The sequence below is a fragment of the Chlorocebus sabaeus genome, chromosome 1 (assembly GCF_047675955.1).
Source record: "Chlorocebus sabaeus isolate Y175 chromosome 1, mChlSab1.0.hap1, whole genome shotgun sequence".
NCBI lineage: Eukaryota > Metazoa > Chordata > Mammalia > Primates > Cercopithecidae > Chlorocebus > Chlorocebus sabaeus.
The window spans coordinates 126121159-126140759 of NC_132904.1; the positions used below are offsets into that span (position 1 = coordinate 126121159).

Below are 19601 nucleotides of genomic sequence, written 5' to 3' on the forward strand. Positions count from 1 at the left end.
GGAGCACATTAAACACATCTGGGATTTTTAGGGATCTTTGGTAAAGAATGATTAAGTCCTAAAGCTCAAAACATGATAAATTTGTACATCTGTTTTCATGCTGCTGTGTAAAACCCGATTTAGGTCCTAACATGGTAGGCCAATGATTTAGAATAGCTAATCTGGGGAATTGGGAGACTCTGCTAAGTCATTTCCCTGCCCAGTAAAATCTTGCCCAGATCATAGTGCTTGTCCCTCTACCCTGTTTTTCTCCTTAATTATTTTCTCCTGTTTTGAAGAGAACCTCCAGGATGCCCAATTTCACAGGTAGGCAGAAGTGATTCTTGGTCCAGATGATGGTGGATAATCAGGATCTGGAAGAAGTGAAATCCGCCGGGCATGATGGCTCACGCCTGTGATCCCAGCACTTTGGGAGGCCAAGGTGAGTGGATCACAAGGTTAGGAGTTCGAGACCTGCCTGGCCAAGATGGTAAAACCCCGTCTCTACTAAAAATACAAAAATTAGCTGGGCGTGGTGATGGGCACCTGTAATCCCAGCTACTTGAGAGACTGAGGCAGAAGAATCGCTTGAACCTGGGAGGCAGAGGTTGCAGTGAGCCGAGATCGCGCCACTGCACTCTAGCCTGGGTGACAGAGCAAGACTCCATCTCAAAAAAAAAAAAAAAAAAGAAGTGAAATCCAAACCCAATCCTTGTGGCTGCCTCCTTCTGGCCTCAGTGAGTTACCTTTTTGGGCTCATCTTCTGCCTGGAACCTGCTGCATCCAGCTGGCTCGACCAGGAAGTTAACACCTCCTCTGGGGACTGTCGTGGAGACTGGTATAATAGGAAAGGAAGCCCTGCTTTTGATGAGTTTCCAGGCAAGTGTGGCTGCAGCCCAGTCTCGGGAAAAGGGATGAACACACAATTAGCAAAGGGCAAGCAAGTTCACATGGACTCTGCCTGTGCTGGAAATGGCATGCATATATGCCAGAGGAACTAACAACAAAAGAGCAACCAGAGCTGTGTGAGTTAAATCAAGGGGCTTCCTATTGGAGGTGAGGGTCATATAGACAGGCGTGGATGAGGCTGAGAGGGCATTCTGTATGGGGGTAAAGGCTCACATAAATATGCATGCTGGAAGAACAGCTTCTGATCAGGAGCACTCAAGCTAACGAATTTAGCTAGGGCCAGGCTTCCAGATGAAGGCTTTCAGATGAAGAAGGGGGCTGTACTTGGGCTGAGACCTGGAGGCTGTGAAGAGGCCAGCCTAGTTGGTGACGGACAGAAAGGCCAAACTGGGGGTCTTAGATCTGACAGATGGGCCAGGTCCCCAGTCGTTCTCTGGGGGAAGAGCTGCTTTTTTTTTTTTTCTTTTCATTTTCATACCTTGACAGGCAGTTGCTTTTTATTTCCCGAGGATCTTAAGATCACGGAGGGCAGGAGAAGCGAGAACTCCATGGCAGTTGTGGAGTCCTACTATGGAAGTGGGACTCGGAGCCAATGTGGAAATTCCCGAGCAGAACCGGGAGAGGACATGCCCCAGAAAACTTCAGAAGGTGGTGACAGCAATCAGCTTGGAGGGCCCAGTAGAGACTGGTAGCGCTACGAGTAGTAATAGTAATAGCACATAAGAATATTAGCAGTACTATTAGATAATATTTAAGGCACTTTTAAAATATACCAAGCATTGCCAAACACTTTGGAAGTATAATATTAACTCATTTGGTCCAGGAGGTGGGTAGAATTCATATCCCCATTTTAATAATGAGAAAAGGGAGGCTTAGTGAGGTATAGCAATTTACCCAAGATTGCACAGCTAAGATCTGGTGGAGGCATGCACACAAGGCCCTCTGACCATGGGCTCTTAATCACTGTGCTATGTTCCCTTCCACAGGCCTCAACCAGTCATGTAATATTTGACCTGGTTGTTATCTTAGGTATTATCTAGACCACAGATTTCGGATGCAGTCCTCTGGCTGAAGACCTCTGAGCTAGGATAACCCCTTCTCTTTTGACAGATGAGTCAGAGAATCAGATCAGTGGTAGAAGTGGAGTGCCAATCCTGAGTCTTACCTCTACTCAAGTGCTGAACATATCCCTAGATCCTCAATTCCCTGGCAAAAGTGATTGGATGGAACCACAGACTTCCAAGAGGGGACAGTCAAGCATTAAATACGAGAATGCACATATAACTCTTGGTGCAATGTTTAGCACATACTAAGCCTGCAATACATGCTCATCCCTTTGAACAAATCCACATGGCCAGTTTCTGTGCTCAGGGGTGAGAACAGCTGGGCTGTGATTGGGACAGGAGGAGCAATAGGTGGGGAGGGGGGCTTCCTCTCTCCAGGCCTGCCATCTTGACTGACATGCTGCAGCCCTTGCCAAAATCCATGGGTCAGAATGAAAGTAAAATGTCGTTGGAAACCTTGCAATCCACCATTAAAACTGCTGGGTATAGTAAAACAATTGCTTGCCCCAAATAAATGACTTATCCTTGCTGTTGGTTGTCTGCGTTTCTCTTTAATTATAGGCCCTCTTTGAAGGCTCAAACACACAGGGCCTTTGTAAACTTGAACTCCCTCTCTCACACACATTCCTCCCATACACATACACTCCCTTTCATTTACAGAGTATAAACACCCATCTCTCACTCATTCACGTAATGAATTTCAGCTCCTTGCGTCCCAATCAAGGAGAGGCCTCACTAGAATTATGGGCATCTGAGCCATCTTCATGTTCCAAGGCCCCAGGGGGTGCTTCCAAGAGTAGATCCTTTTTGGTCAGAAGATAATGGGCAAAAAGTGGTCTTCACTGATGGACTAGTCCCAGCCTTTTCTCTCCTTGGACAATAGAGTTGTTTACTTGAACAGCCACTTCCCTAAAAAAATTCCAAAATTCTCCCACATCATCCCCTTTATGCTTGAAATCATCACACACTCCCTTCCTTGTCCTCCCCTCTTGCAAACTCAACTCAGAGCCCTTTAGCTCCAGAAAGATTTTCTAGGTATCAGGAGAGACTAGCACAGCCTCCCTCCTCTCCTTGCCTTTCTTCCTTGTCAGAGAAAGAAGTCGATTCTGCGGAGAGGTAAGAAGGATCTTGAGGTCTAGAGCCTGAAAGGCTCCTCGGGCTGTTCTCCAAACTAGAAGGTAACATAAGGTGTGATTGTATCTTCTCCACCTGATACCGACTCAGCCTCCTATGCCTGTCCCCAGTCCAGGGTTTGGTCAGGGGTCAAATGAGATAATTTCATGGAGGAAGCCTGGCCCCGTTTTTCTACTGTCTGCTGGAAGACAGCCTCTTCCTCTTGTACATGCAGACCCAGCACCTGATCTCCACATCCCTGCCAGGCAGGTAGCTGTGTAACAAGGGCTCATCTCCCTGCCCCCAACCCCAGCTCTGATTTGCTTATTCAGGTGGTGTAAATACTTCTACCAGGACCTATTTCGAGCCATTGTGATGTCCCTGACTGGGGAGATGCAGGGCAGCCTGCCATTTAATATTTCCCTCACATTTCCACCCCACTCTGCTCTCTTTTCTGGGAGTTGCTGGCTGTCTCAGAGGGTTGGTGGGTCTGGTGGCTCAATACCATAGGTAATTATCAAATACTTAGGAAGCGATGGGTTTTGAGTAATTACCTTTTAAAAATGTACTTTGTGGCTAGGCATGGTGGCTCACACCTGTGGTCCCAGCGCAGGGAGGGTGAGGTGGGTAGATTGCTTGAGCTCAGGAGTTCAAGACCAGCCTGGGCAACATGGCGAAAGCCAGTCTCTACCAAAAATACACACACACACACACACACACACACACACACACACACACACACTTGCCCTGGCGTGGTGTCGTGTGTCTGTGGTCGCAGTTTCTCAGGAGACTGAGGTTGGAGGTAGGAGACCCAGGTAGGAGGATCACCTGAGGTTGGGAGTTCGAGACCAGCCTGACCAACATGGAGAAACCCTGTCTTTACTAAAAATACAAAATGAGCTGGGCGTGGTGGCGCATGACTGTAATTCCAGCTACTTGGGAGGCTGAGGCAGGAGAATCGCTTGAACCTGGAAGGCGGAGGTCGCTTGAACCTGGAAGGCGGAGGTTGCAGTGAGCCGAGATTGCGCCATTGCATTCCAGCCTGGGCAACAAGAGCAAAACTCCGTTTCAAAAAAAAAAAGAAAAAAAATATATATACACACACAATTTGTTGAATTGTAAGTGTGTTTCGTTTAATTTTTAATAATGTCTGTGATTAACAGCTGGCTAGCAAGATTCCTGAGTACTGAAGAGTTTTGCCCCAGCCCATCCAGCACACCATGGGCCCAGCGCAGACCTTGGGGCTAGGCGGTCCTGGGTTCCAGAGGGCTCCCATGCCGCTGTCCTACTGCTCTTCTGGCAACAGGACATTTACAGGGGGGAGATCTTGCTGAGTCTTTTAGGGGACTCTGTGATTAAGAAACAGCAGAGATGTTGCAACAGCAGGGATGAGGTGGGCCTGAAGAGGGGTCAGTGAAGGCCCTTCATTCCCAGCTGCTGACCTGGTCTGCCTTGAGATAAAGGCTAAGACCCAGAGACTGGACGATGTCCACAGGGGCAGAAGCGACTGAGGCGTCGGGACAGTGGGGCATAACCGAGAGCAAAACGTGAACCGAGACTTCAGCGCCGGTTTCTCGGGCCAGCCCACGCCTCCCGCCTCAGCCCAACGCCACTCCCTCCCCGCCAAGTGGCTCTCTGCTCTAGAGGCGGGACCGAGTTCTCCGGTGGCCCCTGGAGGCTCGGGCTGCGAGCTCTGGGAGGCTGGGAGGGGAGTGAGGGGAGGGGCGCTGACTGGGCAGTCCAAAGAGGAGGGGGCCTTTAATAGGCTCGCCCAGCGCCCGGCTTGCTGCGCTGCGAGCGGCTGCGGTTGCGAGAAGCCGCCCGGCACCTTCCGCTAGTTCTCGGCTGCAAATCTTCGTCCTTGCACTTGACAGCGATTGTACTTAAGCTCCCAGGGCGCGCTTTGCTTGGAAAGGCACAGGTAGGAAGCGCCGGCTGCCGGGTGCACGCTCGCTGCTCTGGGAGGAGTCTCCCTGCCTTGGCTCTCCGTTCAGGGAGCTGCTGGCTGTCCCGGAGCGTTGGCGGTAGCAGAGTGCGGGCTGCACAGAGACCGCGGCCGCGGCCGGAGAGCCCGGCCCAGCGCCTTCCCAGAGCGCGGCGGTGCCTGCCGGGCGCCATGCTTCTGCTGGGCATCTTAACCCTGGCTTTCGCCGGGCGAACCGCTGGAGGCTTTGAGCCAGAGCGGGAGGTGGTCGTTCCCATCCGACTGGACCCGGACATCAACGGCCGCCGCTACTACTGGCGGGGTCCCGAGGACTCCGGGGATCAGGGACTCATTTTTCAGATCACAGCATTTCAGGAAGACTTTTACCTACACCTGACGCCGGATGCTCAGTTCTTGGCGCCCGCCTTCGCCACTGAGCATCTGGGCGTCCCCCTCCAGGGGTTCACCGGGAGCTCTTCAGACCTGCGACGCTGCTTCTACTCTGGGGACGTGAACGCCGAGCCGGACTCGTTCGCAGCTGTGAGCTTGTGCGGGGGGCTCCGCGGAGCGTTTGGCTATCGAGGCGCCGAGTACGTCATTAGCCCGTTGCCCAACGCCAGCGCGCCGGCCGCGCAGCGCAACAGCCAGGGCGCACACCTTCTCCAGCGCCGGGGTGTTCCGGGCGGGCCTTCCGGAGACCCCACCTCTCGCTGCGGGGTGGCCTCGGGCTGGAACCCCGCCATCCTGCGGGCTCTGGACCCTTACAGGCCGCGGCGGGCGGGCTTGGGGGAGAGTCGCAGCCGGCGCAGGTCTGGGCGCGCCAAGCGTTTCGTGTCTATCCCGCGGTACGTGGAGACGCTGGTGGTCGCGGACGAGTCAATGGTCAAGTTCCACGGCGCGGACCTGGAGCATTATCTGCTGACGTTGCTGGCAACGGCGGCGCGACTCTACCGCCATCCCAGCATCCTCAACCCCATCAACATCGTTGTGGTCAAGGTGCTGCTTCTTAGAGATCGAGACTCCGGGCCCAAGATCACCGGCAACGCGGCCCTGACCCTGCGCAACTTCTGTGCCTGGCAGAAGAAGCTGAACAAAGTGAGTGACAAGCACCCCGAGTACTGGGACACCGCCATCCTCTTCACCAGGCAGGTGAGTTGATCTGCTGTCATTTTGCACCCACAGAGTCCCGTTCTTTAGGGTCACCTCCCCTAGCGCTCCAAATCCCCTTTGTATCGTGCAATGCCTCCGAGTTTAAACTTCGTTAACTTCTTCCGACTCCAGCTGTAGTTTTCCGGAGCGCCCTCTCCTAGGCTCGGCGGAGCGGCGGCTCACGTGCATCTGGGCCATTGGAGGAGAGCCTGCGCTTTCCGAAGGTGTTGGCCTGGCGCGGCCAATCAGCGCCTCCTGAATCGGGCGCCGAGGGGCCGGAACCCAGGAAGTTGCCGCCCCGGAGCCGCAGTTTGTGTCCAAGACCGATAGGAGACGCTATGAGGATGGTGTTGGATTGGGCGGGAACGGCCCGCCCCTAATGTATGGGCGGCTGAGACTTCTCAGACACCTCCAGAGGTCTCCTTTCGAGGGTTGTAGAACTGAAGGTGATCCAAGGTCAGCGCCTGCTACATTTCTCTCGGGTAACATGTTGTCCCCTGTCTGTACTGGGCCTGGAAAGCCTGGATTTGGGTGGAGGGAATCATTGAGAGATTTTGTGAGTTTGCAGTGACAGGCCAGACTCAAGTACTGCGAGCATCCCTCCTTCACTGCCGCTTCTCCTACAGCCTTCTCTGCTGGGCATGGTCCAAGGGGCTTCTAGACTATTCTGAGCAGGCAGTGTAGTTAGGGCACCTGTTTGGAGCTGAGACTGTTTCACTTGGAGTTTCAAGTGGAGTTTCACTTGGAGCTGAGTTGGGAAAATCTTTTCCAATTTTCCTGTATCCTTGCTGTCAGAGGGTGACCCGTTTGCCCAGATGTATACTACAGAGCAGAACTGGCACGCTTGCTCCTGCTCCCTAGTCACTATAATTCCTATGACTACACTTGACTTCAGGGCTCTAGCTTCTGCCCTTGCTGGGGTGGAAGTGGTGTGAGCTTAGTCAAGAGTATTTGGCGATTCCAGCCGTAGAGTTAGAAGGAAACTGAGTATTGGGATTAGAAAGATGGACCTAGCCCAGGAAGCAGCCCTGCCTTTTGCAAGGCCTTACCTGATATTCTACGTCAAAGAAGCTATGAATCTGTGAACATTTAGATTCACAGGTGTTGGAGTGATTGGGCACTGTGGAGTATTTGGATTCTTGAAATTTCTCAGATACAGGAGGCTGGGAGGAAAAGAGCCATCCAAGTGAGCTCCTGCTTCCGATTTGGGGGACGGTGACTTGAATCTGTGCCATGCTCTATTTTTGTTATTATCATAACCACAGCATTCTGGGGAGGGCATGGAATCCTTGGTTACCTCTGGGGCTCTAACTCTCCACTGTTTCCAAATGGTCACTCAAAGTTGGACTGGAGCACACCAGGCTGGAGCTGGAGTCTTCCACAGTAACCCATTTGGCACAGCTAGTCCCTTCCTAGAGTCGAACTTCCTCCTTTCCCAGCCTTCTTCTCCTCCCACCACCTGGTTTCTCTAGGGAGGTCTTTGGCCTGAGTCTGTTTCCTTGTGCTCATTCTTCCAACTGAGGTCTGTTGAGCTGCCACTGCCCAGCCGCTGCAAGCACTGCCTGAGTCATGGGGAAGCTGCAAAGGAGGTGGCTTTGACCTCTGCACACAGACCAGCTTGGCACTTAGATTGCTGGGGCTTGGAAAAAAGCAAAGGCCAAGAACAGGATATCTTAATGGGCAAAGCAGCTGTTGCCCCATTTGCTACCTGGGCTGCCCCATTGAAGGTCACTCACTGGCTCCAAAATAAAAGACCTCAGCCTCTGCAGCCTGGTGGTGAAGGCTGGCTTCTGGAGTCAGCCCTAGGAAGAGAACTCCTGCTGGGCATAGGACCCTGCCGTCAGAAGGAGGCCGCCTTTTGAAGAAGAAGCAATCAAACAGCACGACAGCTTCCATTTCTCAGTAGTGTGTGTTCAACCCCCCGGGGCTGTGTTGTCCATGCATAATGGGTACAAGATGCATGACCACTGGATCAGAAGCAGTGATGTGCAGGATGTGACTTTTAGAAGCTGCCTTCTCCTTAGGTGCCTAGAGAGCAAAGCCAGAGAGTGGGGCTTCTGTGTTTTCAGGGCTGCCATCAAGGTATGTACATTTATGCTTCAGAGTAAACACCTCTCCCCCACCTCCTCACCAGCTCGGACTTCAGGGCCTTCTGCATTCTGAGAGTCTCAGGATCTTCTCACTGCTGATCTCTCTGGGGGAAGGTACAGTATTCAGTGAGAACAGGAGCGAGTAGCTGCCCTTTCTAAGATGAAGGCAGACGCGGTCTCCAGGAACCTTCACCGCCCGGAAACGAGAATATAGTGGTTGTACAACAAGTATTTTGACAATTTGAGGAGTTTACTTAAAGATTCAGAGTAAGTTCATGGAGAAAAGTGCACATCTGATTTTGCAAAGTGATCGGTCTCCAGGCTCATAACAGCAGGGTGAGGTCAGCACAGGACTGGAACCAGGATCTGCGAAGAACCAGAGCCAGAGCGTTGCTCATTTATTTCTGTGAGGAGAGAAGTTTCTTTGGCTTCCTGTTGCACTGGGCGGCAGGAGTCAGGTATTTAACGCTGAGACTTTGTAGGCCCTTATTCCCCGAGACTTCTCTGTCTTTAGGTCCAATAACGCTGCCGTTTGGGTAACCCTTTGTGGTAGAATGGCTTTCATTCATTTATTCGTACACTCTTTTAATACTTGTTGAGCATTATTTATTATTATTTCTAGGCACTACCCTGGGCTGTGGAGCTACAAATAGTAATAAAATGTGGTCTTGGCCGGGCGCGGTGGCTCACCTCTTGGGAGGCCAAGACAGGCGGATCATGAGGTCAAGGGATCGAGACCATCCTGGCAAACATGGTGAAACCCCGTCTCTACTAAATATACAAAAATTAGCCGAGCGTGGTGGCGGGCGCCTGTAGTCCCAGCTACTCAGGAGGCTGAGGCAGGAGAATCACTTGAACCCGGGAGGCAGAGGTTGCAGTGAGCCAAGATCGTGCCACTGTACTCCAGCCTGGCGACAGAGTGACTCTCTGTCCCCCCCCCCCCAAAAAAATGTGGTCTCAGGTCCCCAGGAATTCACAATGTGATGAGGAGCTTACAAGACAACAGCTAATTTCAACAGGATGTGCTAAGTGCCAGACCAGCCCCGCTGGGGAGGAGGGGCGTTCTCCTGAATGCTGGAGCTAAGGAAGTGCTCCAAGGGATGGGAGCAGAAAGGGTACTGGCTGCGGAGTGGGGGCTGGGGAGGGAAGCTTGTTTTCTGTGTCATCAGATGCCCTCTCTTCCATTCCACTGCCTGCTTTGCTATCTGTGACCTTTCCTCCTTTGGACTGATTTTTTTTTTTTTTTAAAGGACTTGTAGTTTGTGGTTTTACTGTCTGTTTCTTGATTTCTTTCTTTTTTTTTAAGGACTTGTATTTTATGGTTATTCTGTCTGCTTCTTCATTTATTTCTCTTTTTTTTAGGACTTGTATTTTATGGTTATTCTGTCTGCTTCTTCATTTATTTCTCTTTTTTTTAGGACTTGTATTTTATGGTTATTCTGTCTGCTTCTTCATTTATTTCTTCATTTTTTAGAGACAGGGTTTCATTCTGTCACCTAGGCTGGGGTGCAGTGGTGCCGTCAACTCACTGCAGCCTTTAACTCCTGGGCTCAAGCAATCCTCCTACCTCAGCTTCCTGAGTAGCTGGACTACAGGCCTGCACTACTGTGACCAGCTAATTTATTTTTGTAGAGACAGGGTCTCACTATGTTAACCAGGCTGATCCTGAACTCCTGGCCTCAAGAGATCCTCCTGCCTCAGCATCCCAATGTTTTAGGATTACAGGTGTGAGCCACCATGTCTGGGCTCTGTAATATTCTTTGTGAGAAGACTTTTAACTACAAATTTCATTTTTAAAACATATATATTCAAGTTGTTTTTCTTGAGTGAACTTTGGTCATTTATATTTTTCAAGAAATTTTTCCATATCATTTGAGTTGTGAATTCACTGACAAAAAGTTGCTTATAATATTGTCTACTATGTTTCCCACCTCAGTCTCTCAGTCTCACCCAGCCTGTAGCTGGGACTACAGGCATGTGCCACTATGCCTGACTAAATAAAAAAAACGTCTTTTTTGGAGACGAGGTCTTGCTATGTTGCCCAGGCTGGTCTCAAACTCCTGGGCTCAAGCAATTTGCTCGCCTTGGCCTCCCAAAGTGCTGAGATTACAGGCCTGAGCCACTGCGCCTGGTCTATTTTGTTTGTTTTTTTCCTGTTGCTTCTTCGTATCATTTGACGCCACCTCTGTTCCCTCTCCTCTGGCTCTTCTTCCATGCTCTCACCTTCCTCTTTTGGGACTATCCAGGCAGGATCTTTACAGTCTTTCTCTTCCCCCTTATTCTCTTCATTTGTACTCTGACTTTTCCCCGCTCACAACCCCGAGCTTGGTGCTATCTTCTTGTTTTGACCTTGAGCAGTACTGTGTTTCACTGGGGATACCCTACACTGCGCAGAGCGGAACAGCATTCTAGAACCTCATGTGAAACAGACGCCAGTTCTTTTGGTGATAAAGCACTTGTCATAGGGCAGTGATATTTAGTGTTCAGATAAAAATAGTTAATAATGAAGTGATGATACATATGTTACACATGTCTCCCTATACAATAGAAAAGGATCATGATTTCATTAGGATCTTTCTTGAAGTTGGACTTTGGAAGATATTAGGAGACAGAGGTCATTGGTAGATTTAGTATTTAATAATTTGTTATTCTTGGCCACTAACTGGAAACGCAACACCATGCCTTCTGGGAGGGAGGAGGGAAGGAGTGGGAAGAGAGAGGGAGGAGTGGAATATGTTGGTTCCCTGTCTTGCAGGATGAGTGCTCTCTCTCTTTAGTTACATCAAATGAGTTCGCCTGATATTAATGTCAGCAGATGGGGGAGGAAGGTTGGAGGGAATCTTTTTCTTTTATTTTTAACTGCTGGTCTAGTCAGAAAGGCAAGTGAGTTTTTCTGTTTCTTTAGGTCTCACTCTCCTTCTGTCTTTGAACTTCTCTGTAGTTGTTTGCGTCCCCTCTCACCCCTGGAATTTCCCCCCAACCTTTCCTTGACACCTTGACTTGATCACGTGGCATGATGGAAAGAATACAGGTTTGGAGTCGGGCAGAGCTGAGTATGAATCAGGGGGCTTGAACTCTCTAGCAATGAACATTGCATGAGTCAGCTATGTGCACTTTGCTTTCCTCATTCTTAGAATGAGGATAATGATGATGACATGATACCTCACTTACAGGGCTGTTGCAAAGATGAGTGTTACTGAGTGGTCCAGAATAGGCCCCCAGTTATGGTAGTTATTATCATCACTACCTTAGTAGTCACTTAGTACATGCTCCTTGTTGAATAACTAGCTGTGGATCCCTTGCCAGACTCAAGTTTGGGACAGCCCTGATTTAAAGCATTCTGCCCCATTGCCCTTGCAAGTATGCTTAACACTCGTTCCTATTTTTGTATGGAAGCTACGGACATCAGCATTTGCTACTCTCACTGATCTGTAAACTCGTTTTAGGCAGGAACCTCTTTAGTCTTTATAGGCCCCTGCGTGGATCCCTGGATTCCTGCAAGTCAGCTGTTCAGTAGGTGATTTTGGAAGGAAGGTGTAGACAGAAGTGCAGGGGCTGCCCGTAGTTCTGGGTGCTTAGGTAGCTCACCTCCCTTCCTGGGGTCATTCCTCCAGCTTTTGAGGCTGTCAGGCTGCAGGGTTGGAAGAGGGAGTCTTCGATTCTTCTGGCATTTCACCTTGGCTCTTTGCCATGAGGTTTTGCCCTGAAGAAAGGAGGGGCTCCAGCGAGGTGTGTGTTTAATCCACCTTGGAGTCAGCAGACCGGGTGCATGACAGGGCAGGGATGGGGTCAGTGTGTCAATGCAGGTGTGGGGCAAGGAGCCAGGGGCTTGCTCAACCAGCAAGGTGGTGCAGACAGTGCTCTCAGAGAACTCTTAGCACTTAATCCTGCCTCTCCCTCTCCCCAGAACTCTTCCCACTCAGTGTCAATCAGCACTTGCTTGAGATATAGGGTGGGGCCTTCCATTCTTGGGGTGATATGCACCAGAGGCAGCAGGAAGTCATGGTGAGAGCTCACCCCTGCTGCTGCGCTGCCTGGACTTCAATCCTCACTCTGCCTCCTTCCTCTCTGTCTAACCTTCAATCCTCACTCTGCCTCCTTCCTCTCTGTCTAACCTTCAATCCTCACTCTGCCTCCTTCCTCTCTGTCTAACCTTCAATCCTCACTCTGCCTCCTTCCTCTCTGTCTAACCTTCAATCCTCACTCTGCCTCCTTCCTCTCTGTCTAACCTTGGGCTTACTGTGTGACCCTGGGCTAGGTACTTACCTTCTCTGGTTCTCTTCTGTGCGATGGAGGCTGAAAATGGCATCTTCCTCCTAAAGCTGTGAGGATTAAATGAATGAAGGCAGGTAAATCTCTCGTGACAGTCTGGCACACAGTAGCCAATCAGTAAATGTTAGCTATTATCACTGTATTTGTAGGCACCCTCTCTTGTGGGGGTGATTTTTTTTTTAATAGAAGATTTAGTCTTCTTGCAAGCTTGGGGTTCCTCTTCTTCTTCATTGAGGTAATTATTGTTGTTTTGGTTACCTCACTCTCTTGCAATAATACCATTTTGTACATCTGGAGGGATTTATATGCCAGTGAAATAGAATCTGCCAGTAGAAGTAACTAACATTCTTCATCACATTGCCAAGGCACTGAATTGCTAGATTTTATTTCTTCTAGCAAAGCAAGGCCCTCCCATCCTTGGGGATTACAAACAGACATGGATTTTGGGCTGGACAAGGAACTACAGTGACGCATGGCAGAGATTCAGATGGGAAACAAGTTAAAGGCACAGTAGTAATACTAGTGCAGGGTGCTTTTCACCAGTAATTATGGTCTCCTAACCAGTGCTGCATGATTTAGACCAAAGAACATAGCTTTGGATTTGGGATCTCATTCTTCGCTCAATAGCCACAGGGACTGGGGTACATAATCTCAAGTCACTGAGCCTCAGTTTCCTCATCTGCAACATGAGAGGACAGCCCTAAAGTCCTGTGAGTGTAATACTTGGATGCTGTGATGCAGCCATGAAGATGAGCTCTGGCTCTCCTACCTAGAACTTCAATGGAAGCAGGAAGTTGGCTACATGAGAATGCATAAGTCTTCTGCCACATTAAAAATGTTAATGTGCGGCCAGGTGCGGTAGCTCGCACCTGTAATCCCAGCACTTTGGGAGGCTGGGGCAGGTGGATCACTTGAGGCCAGGAGTTCGAGACCAGCCTGGCCAACATGGTGAAACCCAGTCTCTACTAAAAATGCAAAAATTAGCCAGGCGTGGTGGTGCATGCCTGTAATCCCAGCTGCTTGGGAGGCTGAGGCACGAGATGCTTGAACCCAGGAGGTGGAGGTTGCAGTGAGTCGAGATCACATGACTGTACTCCAGCCTGGGCAGTAGAGCGAGACCCAGTCTCAAAAAAAAAATGTTAATGTGCTTGATTTTTGTGTATCCTTCTCTCTTTGTATTGCTGGAAAACATTGAGCATCTTGGTACATGCCTGGGAAATGAGAGGAGGTAGGAAGGAGGTTCTCAGGGGGGGCAGCTGGTGGGAATCATGCTGGAGGCATGTATGGAGTGACATTGGTAAACAAGCCACTGCCAGGTGTTATCCTTGTTTATTTTTTTAAGTTGTGGCTCCAATCCTAAATTATTTTATAAGAAGGGACAGTTAGAAAATAACAGTCCAGGAGGATTAGGTTCCTGGCCAAGATGATTCCAGGATCATCTGGAAAAGCAGCTGCAGCTACAAAGAGAAATGGCCAATTGCTGGGAATCGTAAGTCAGGTAGGGTCTGGGTTAGGAATACTTACACCTTCTAGGAGGAAGAAGGTAGAACAACTTCTGTTTTTTGGAGGCAAGCACTTGAACTGAAGAGGTTAAGGCGGTTTTAGTGCCTCTGAGTTCATTCCAGAAGGGTGGAGATTTTTGATGCCACAGATGAGGCACTGCTGGGCCCCTGTATAAGCACTTGTAGGCGTTCAAAGTGCAAAGGCCCAGCGGTTCCTCACTGAGTCCCTGCAGGGGTGGCAGGAGGACAGGCAGAGCTTCTGACCCCACACAGCTGTGTCTTCCCACAGTGAAGACGCTGGTTACTGCAAGACGGCTGCTTCCAGAGCCGCTCTTACCCTCAGGAAATCTGTCGGCTCTTTCCTTGTTCCTCTTGTTTGATCCAGGGAAACCGGGACTTCTTGATGGAAAGAACAGGTTGCTCCTGGCCAAGCAGGGCCTGCAGCTGCATGTCTTTGCTCCAGAGAAAATCCGCCCTCCCTAGGAGGAAGGAGGCTTTTGGCCGTAAGGACTTCCCAGCCACAGAGGCGGCTGCGGGGTGGCTGAGTTCCAGACGCCCTCTAGATCCCAGTCTGAGCATTCAATCTGGTCTAGCAGTTTCTTTCTTTCTTTTTAACATTTTAATTTTTGTAGAGATGGGGTCTTGTTATGCTGCCCAGGCTGGTCTTGACCTCCTGGCCTCAAGTCATCCTCCCGCCTTGGCCTCCCAAAGTGCTAGGATTACAGGCCCGAGCCACTGTGTCCTGCCCAGTCCAGGCATTTGTGAAGAGCGGGGCTGGGGAACAGGACTCTGAATCTCTGCGTGGGTGACTTCCGCTCTTCTCAGAGTGACTGCTGTCAACTACATGACTTGGGTCAGTAGACAAGATGTTCCTTGGGGTTCTGAAAACATGTCATTCTGTGGGTTCTTTTCATAACCTACAGGGCCAGAAGGGGCTGCATGCTCTGGGACTGGGGAAGGAGCAGAGGCTGAAAGCACTGGTTGATTCAGGCTCTAGTTGAAAGTTGGCCCTTCCCCGGAGCAGGAAACCAAGGCCCCAAAGAGAGAGAGGACTTGGATAAAGTCACACATCTACTTAGTGATGGGGCCAGGACCAGAATCTAGACTTCTTGATTCTTATTTCCGCACCCTCTCCCTCTTACACAGGGAGCAGTGAGCGTGCAGGGCAGCCCAGAGGCACCCCCACAGGCTGCAACTGCTGGGCTAGAATGTCCAGAGCCCCAGCCTTGCTGGGTCTTACACTACACCCATCCTACACCTACATCCTTCACTGTGCCCTTGCAAGAGCCTTCATCCCTGCCCTCCTCATCTTGGCTCCCTTCCCTACAGTTCACACGCTAATCCATGTTCCTCAGCTGTCACATTCCCTAAACTGCTGGTCAGGTGAAAGTCCCTTCCCAAGTTTTATTTTGTTTTGTTCTTTGTTTTTTGAGACAGAGTCTTGCTCTGTCACCCAGATTGGAATGCAGTGGCGTGATCACGGGTCATTGTAGCATTACCCTCCCAGGCTCAAGTGATCCTCCCACCTCAGCCTCCTGAGTAGCTGGGATTACAGGTATGCACCATCATGCCTGGCTAATTTTGTTTATATTTTGTAGAGATGGAGTCTCACTATGTTTCCCAGGCTGGGCTTGAACTCCTGGACTCAAGCGATCTGCCTCCTTGGCCTCCCGAAGTGCTGGGATTACAGGCATGAGCCACTGTGCCCAGGCCCCTCCCAAGTTTTGACCGTGGTTGTTTTCTAGGTTTCAGAGCTCTTGGGAAGGAAACTTTCTGGGAGAGTGAGTCTTTGAAGATGAACGAATGTGGGAAGAGAAGGGCATTTGAAGTCCTCCATGGGGCTCCTAGAAGTGGAAGAAATGCTTCCAGCAAGCACAGGCGGCAGACCTGGCTGGGTGTGCAGGGCACACGTCATTGCCTCTGGTGCACCCGGGTTCAGGCTGGTCACCCTCGAAATAACTGTTCACTCATTAGGAGGTGTGACTATCACCTGACCGTGGGAAGCCAAGTTTGACTGCTCAGGTGGTAAACCTCTGAGTGCTTTGGATTAAATTTTGCTGATTTTCTGTACTCTGACCGCTTTTCCTCCCATGCCCCATGGCTCCTGGCTCCCTGCGCTGTGCTGCTGCCCACCTTCTCCCCTTGCCAGGAGGTACACAGATGTACATGCGGCCTCACATATACACGCACATGCATGCAGACATGTGCTTCTTTGCCTGTGGAAGGCGGTAGTAATAGTCGTTATTTCAGTGGGATGTTGTGAGGATTAAATAGGGCCATTCGTGCAAAGTGCATGCACAGTGTCAGCATTTAATACATCATGGCCATGATGAACTATGGGCATGCACCTAGTTCCCACCTCTGACAAATAGATATAATAATATATCTGCATCATAAGCCTATTGTGAGGATTAAATGGAGTGACACGCGTAGTAGCTTCCTGTGAAATGCAGAATGCCTCATGCATTGAAGGCAGCGATGTAATGAAGAGAGAACCAGCATCACTGATTCAACACACGTCTTCTTCTTCTTCTTCTTCTTCTTTTTTTTTATTTGAGTTGGAGTTTTGCTCTTTTCGCCCAGGCTGGAGTGCAGTGGTGCGATCTTGGCTCACTGCAACCTCTGCCTCCCAGGTTCAAGCGATTCTCCTGCCTCAGACTCCCTAGTAGCTGGTATTACAGTCACCTATCACCATGCTCGGCTAATTTTTGTCTTTTTAGTAGAGACAGGGTTTCGCCATGTTGGCCAGGCTGGTGTCGAACTCCTGACTTCAGGTGATTCACCTGCCTCTCAAAGTGCTGGGGTTACAGATGTGGGCCACTGGGCCTGACCCAACACACGTCTTCTTAAGAGGAGCAGAATGTACACAAGTGTCTCATCCTATTTCCAACTCTTGGGCTTTTAAGGTATCTGGCAGTGTTTCTGGCCAATGACAGTAAGTTCCTTGAGATATCCACCCCGGAAGCCCTATCCTGCCTTTCTGTGTCCTCTGGGAATACTTCCTGTCAGGGTTTGCTGCTGGAGGCCCTAGGTTCTGCAGCCAAGTTAAGCTTCAGTACAAAATGAGGGACCTTCCTGCTTAGGTGGCCATCCCTCTGTTTCATGTATCTTTCTTCCTAGCAGCCACTGAGCCTGTGTCCCCTTGTGCTTCTGTAGCCAATGAAACTGTGTCTGGATGGGGACTTGGGTTCACCTCACTGCTTCCTCCCAGTCTAAGGCAGCCAAATTGCTGGCATGGGTGGTTCCTTGGCCAGCAGCCCTCTGGCTGAGAATCTGAACTTAATTCATGGTTGGCCAAAAGGTAGCCCAGCAAAGACCGAGGCTGCTCGAAGCTGCCTCTGGGTGGGAATGGGACTGGCTTCCTCCCTGTTGCCTCAGCGAGCCTCCCCTGGCTGTGGGAGTCACTGCTTTTCTGGTCTGGAGGGCTGTCTCTCTGTAAAGTAGTGGCCCTTGTAGTTTAATTTGGTACCTCCTAACTTCCTCCCAGAGGACCTCCCTGCATAGGGTTTAGGTAAAGTCTTTTGGTGAGCCACAGAGCCCCTCCTGAGTTTCCTCCCTCAGCCTGGGTTCATTCTGTGAACAGCTCCACAACCTCCTAGGAAGAAGGGCCCGGCTGGAAGGTGCTGGGCCTGGTGAGCTTGGAATGAGATGAGCTGGAATGTCCCATAGGATGCCCTTTCTTCCCTTCAGGTCCCTTCTGTCACTGTCTCTAACTTTGGGCTGGCTTCTGCTTCTCCCCCACCCGGCAGGACCTGTGTGGAGCCACCACCTGTGACACCTTGGGCATGGCCGATGTGGGCACCATGTGTGACCCCAAGAGAAGCTGCTCTGTCATTGAGGACGATGGGCTTCCATCCGCCTTCACCACTGCCCACGAGCTGGGTAAGGCTGGATAAGCTCCTCTTGGGGTCTTCTGGGTTTGCCTGGGACGCCCTGGAGGGTGGGAGACACGTGTCTTTGCCCCTTGTGTTCTGAAGCCTCAGGACCCCTTCTCAGGGCACAGTGAGCCTTAGCAGCAGCTTTGTTGTACTTTTTCCGATTGCTGCAGCCCCACTGGCCGGTGGCGTGGTTTGAGCCCCTCAGTAGAGTGTCTCAGCACTTAGGCACTGTGGGGACACCGTGTTAACGACACAGAGGTACATTCTGTTGTCAGGGAGCCCACAGCCTGATGCAGGGGACAGAAAACACAAGAACATGATCTTGAGGACATTTGAAAGCAGTCTATCGATAGGTGGCAATGACCAGCCTGAAAACCGCTGACATATGCTTTCTAGTTCCCCTGCCCCATTCCTCCCTCCAACCCCCATGTCCTTCCTCCTGCCCTCTCAGTCCTCTTGCCTCACCCGACAGGCCACGTGTTCAACATGCCCCATGACAATGTGAAAGTCTGTGAGGAGGTGTTTGGGAAGCTCCGAGCCAACCACATGATGTCCCCGACCCTCATCCAGATCGACCGCGCCAACCCCTGGTCAGCCTGCAGTGCTGCCATCATCACTGACTTCCTGGACAGTGGGCACGGTAAGCCAGGACGGCGGGAGGGCAGTGAGGCCGCCTCGGAGGAGGCTTTGCTGCTGCCCCTGGTGGAGGTGCTCACTTCTCCGTCCTCTGTACCTTAGGTGTGCGTGCCCCTCGGAGCTGGGCTCTGACATGAGTGCATTCCTGTTGCCCTGGGCTAGCCAAACCTCATCTTCCCAGCTCATCCTAACGAACGCCCTCGGCTCTCTGCAGGTGACTGCCTCCTGGACCAACCCAGCAAGCCCGTCTCCCTGCCCGAGGATCTGCCCGGTGCCAGCTACACCCTGAGCCAGCAGTGCGAGCTGGCCTTTGGCGTGGGCTCCAAGCCCTGTCCTTACATGCAGTACTGCACCAAGCTGTGGTGCACTGGGAAGGCCAAGGGACAGATGGTGTGCCAGACCCGCCACTTCCCCTGGGCCGATGGCACCAGCTGTGGCGAGGGCAAGTTCTGCCTCAAAGGGGCCTGCGTGGAGAGACACAACCTCAACAAGCACAGGGTGAGTGAATTCTGGAGCTGTGCTCAGGACTGCTGGGAGGAGGGACGGAGACCTGGGGGCCTCCCCTGCCCTTGGTCTTCACCAGGAAGCTGCCTAGCACAGATTGGCCATGGGACCATCACTGTTGCGTTGCTGAGCTGTGCCTTCACTGCCCTCTATATAGTCCTGTGCCCTTCTTGACTCTAAGACTGGAGAGAGAAGCTATGGCAAGTCAGAGGACTTAGAGAGGCCTCAGACACATGGAGAAAAGCCTTCAACGGGAGGTGGGGTCTCAGCCCTGAGCTCCAGGCCTCGTCCTACCTGGGGAGGAGCTCTGGGCTCAAAGCTGAACACCTAGTGTTAGCAGTGGCTCACTCGCTGGCTCCTCCTTTCCTTCCCACATCTGCTCTTTCCCAGCGTGTTCCACACCCAGGGAGCTGGGGACCATGCGCAGGAACAGGGCTTAGAACTGCAGTGAAGCAAAGCCCTGAGCAAGCTTCAGGAACTGGCTGCATTCTGAACCAAGCGTCCATTTCTGTTGCAATTGCTGTGTTTCTGTAGCAGAAACATAGTTGAACAATACTTCTTTTCCCTCTTGATAAACAGAA

The 19601-nt window shown here is 51.1% G+C and overlaps 1 protein-coding gene across 1 annotated transcript in view; it reads left to right on the top strand.

The window, feature by feature from the left end:
- The first annotated feature begins 4197 nt into the window (after positions 1-4197).
- ADAMTS15 (ADAM metallopeptidase with thrombospondin type 1 motif 15) overlaps positions 4198-19601 on the top strand; it is a 28050-nt gene continuing 12646 nt past the window's right edge. Inside the window, exons 1-4 of the mRNA XM_008021532.3 lie at positions 4198-6138; positions 17752-17884; positions 18353-18520; positions 18731-19014. Of these exons, the coding sequence (XP_008019723.3) occupies positions 5182-6138; positions 17752-17884; positions 18353-18520; positions 18731-19014 (1542 nt within the window). The 5' untranslated portion in view covers positions 4198-5181. The remainder of the gene's footprint in view (positions 6139-17751; positions 17885-18352; positions 18521-18730; positions 19015-19601) is intronic.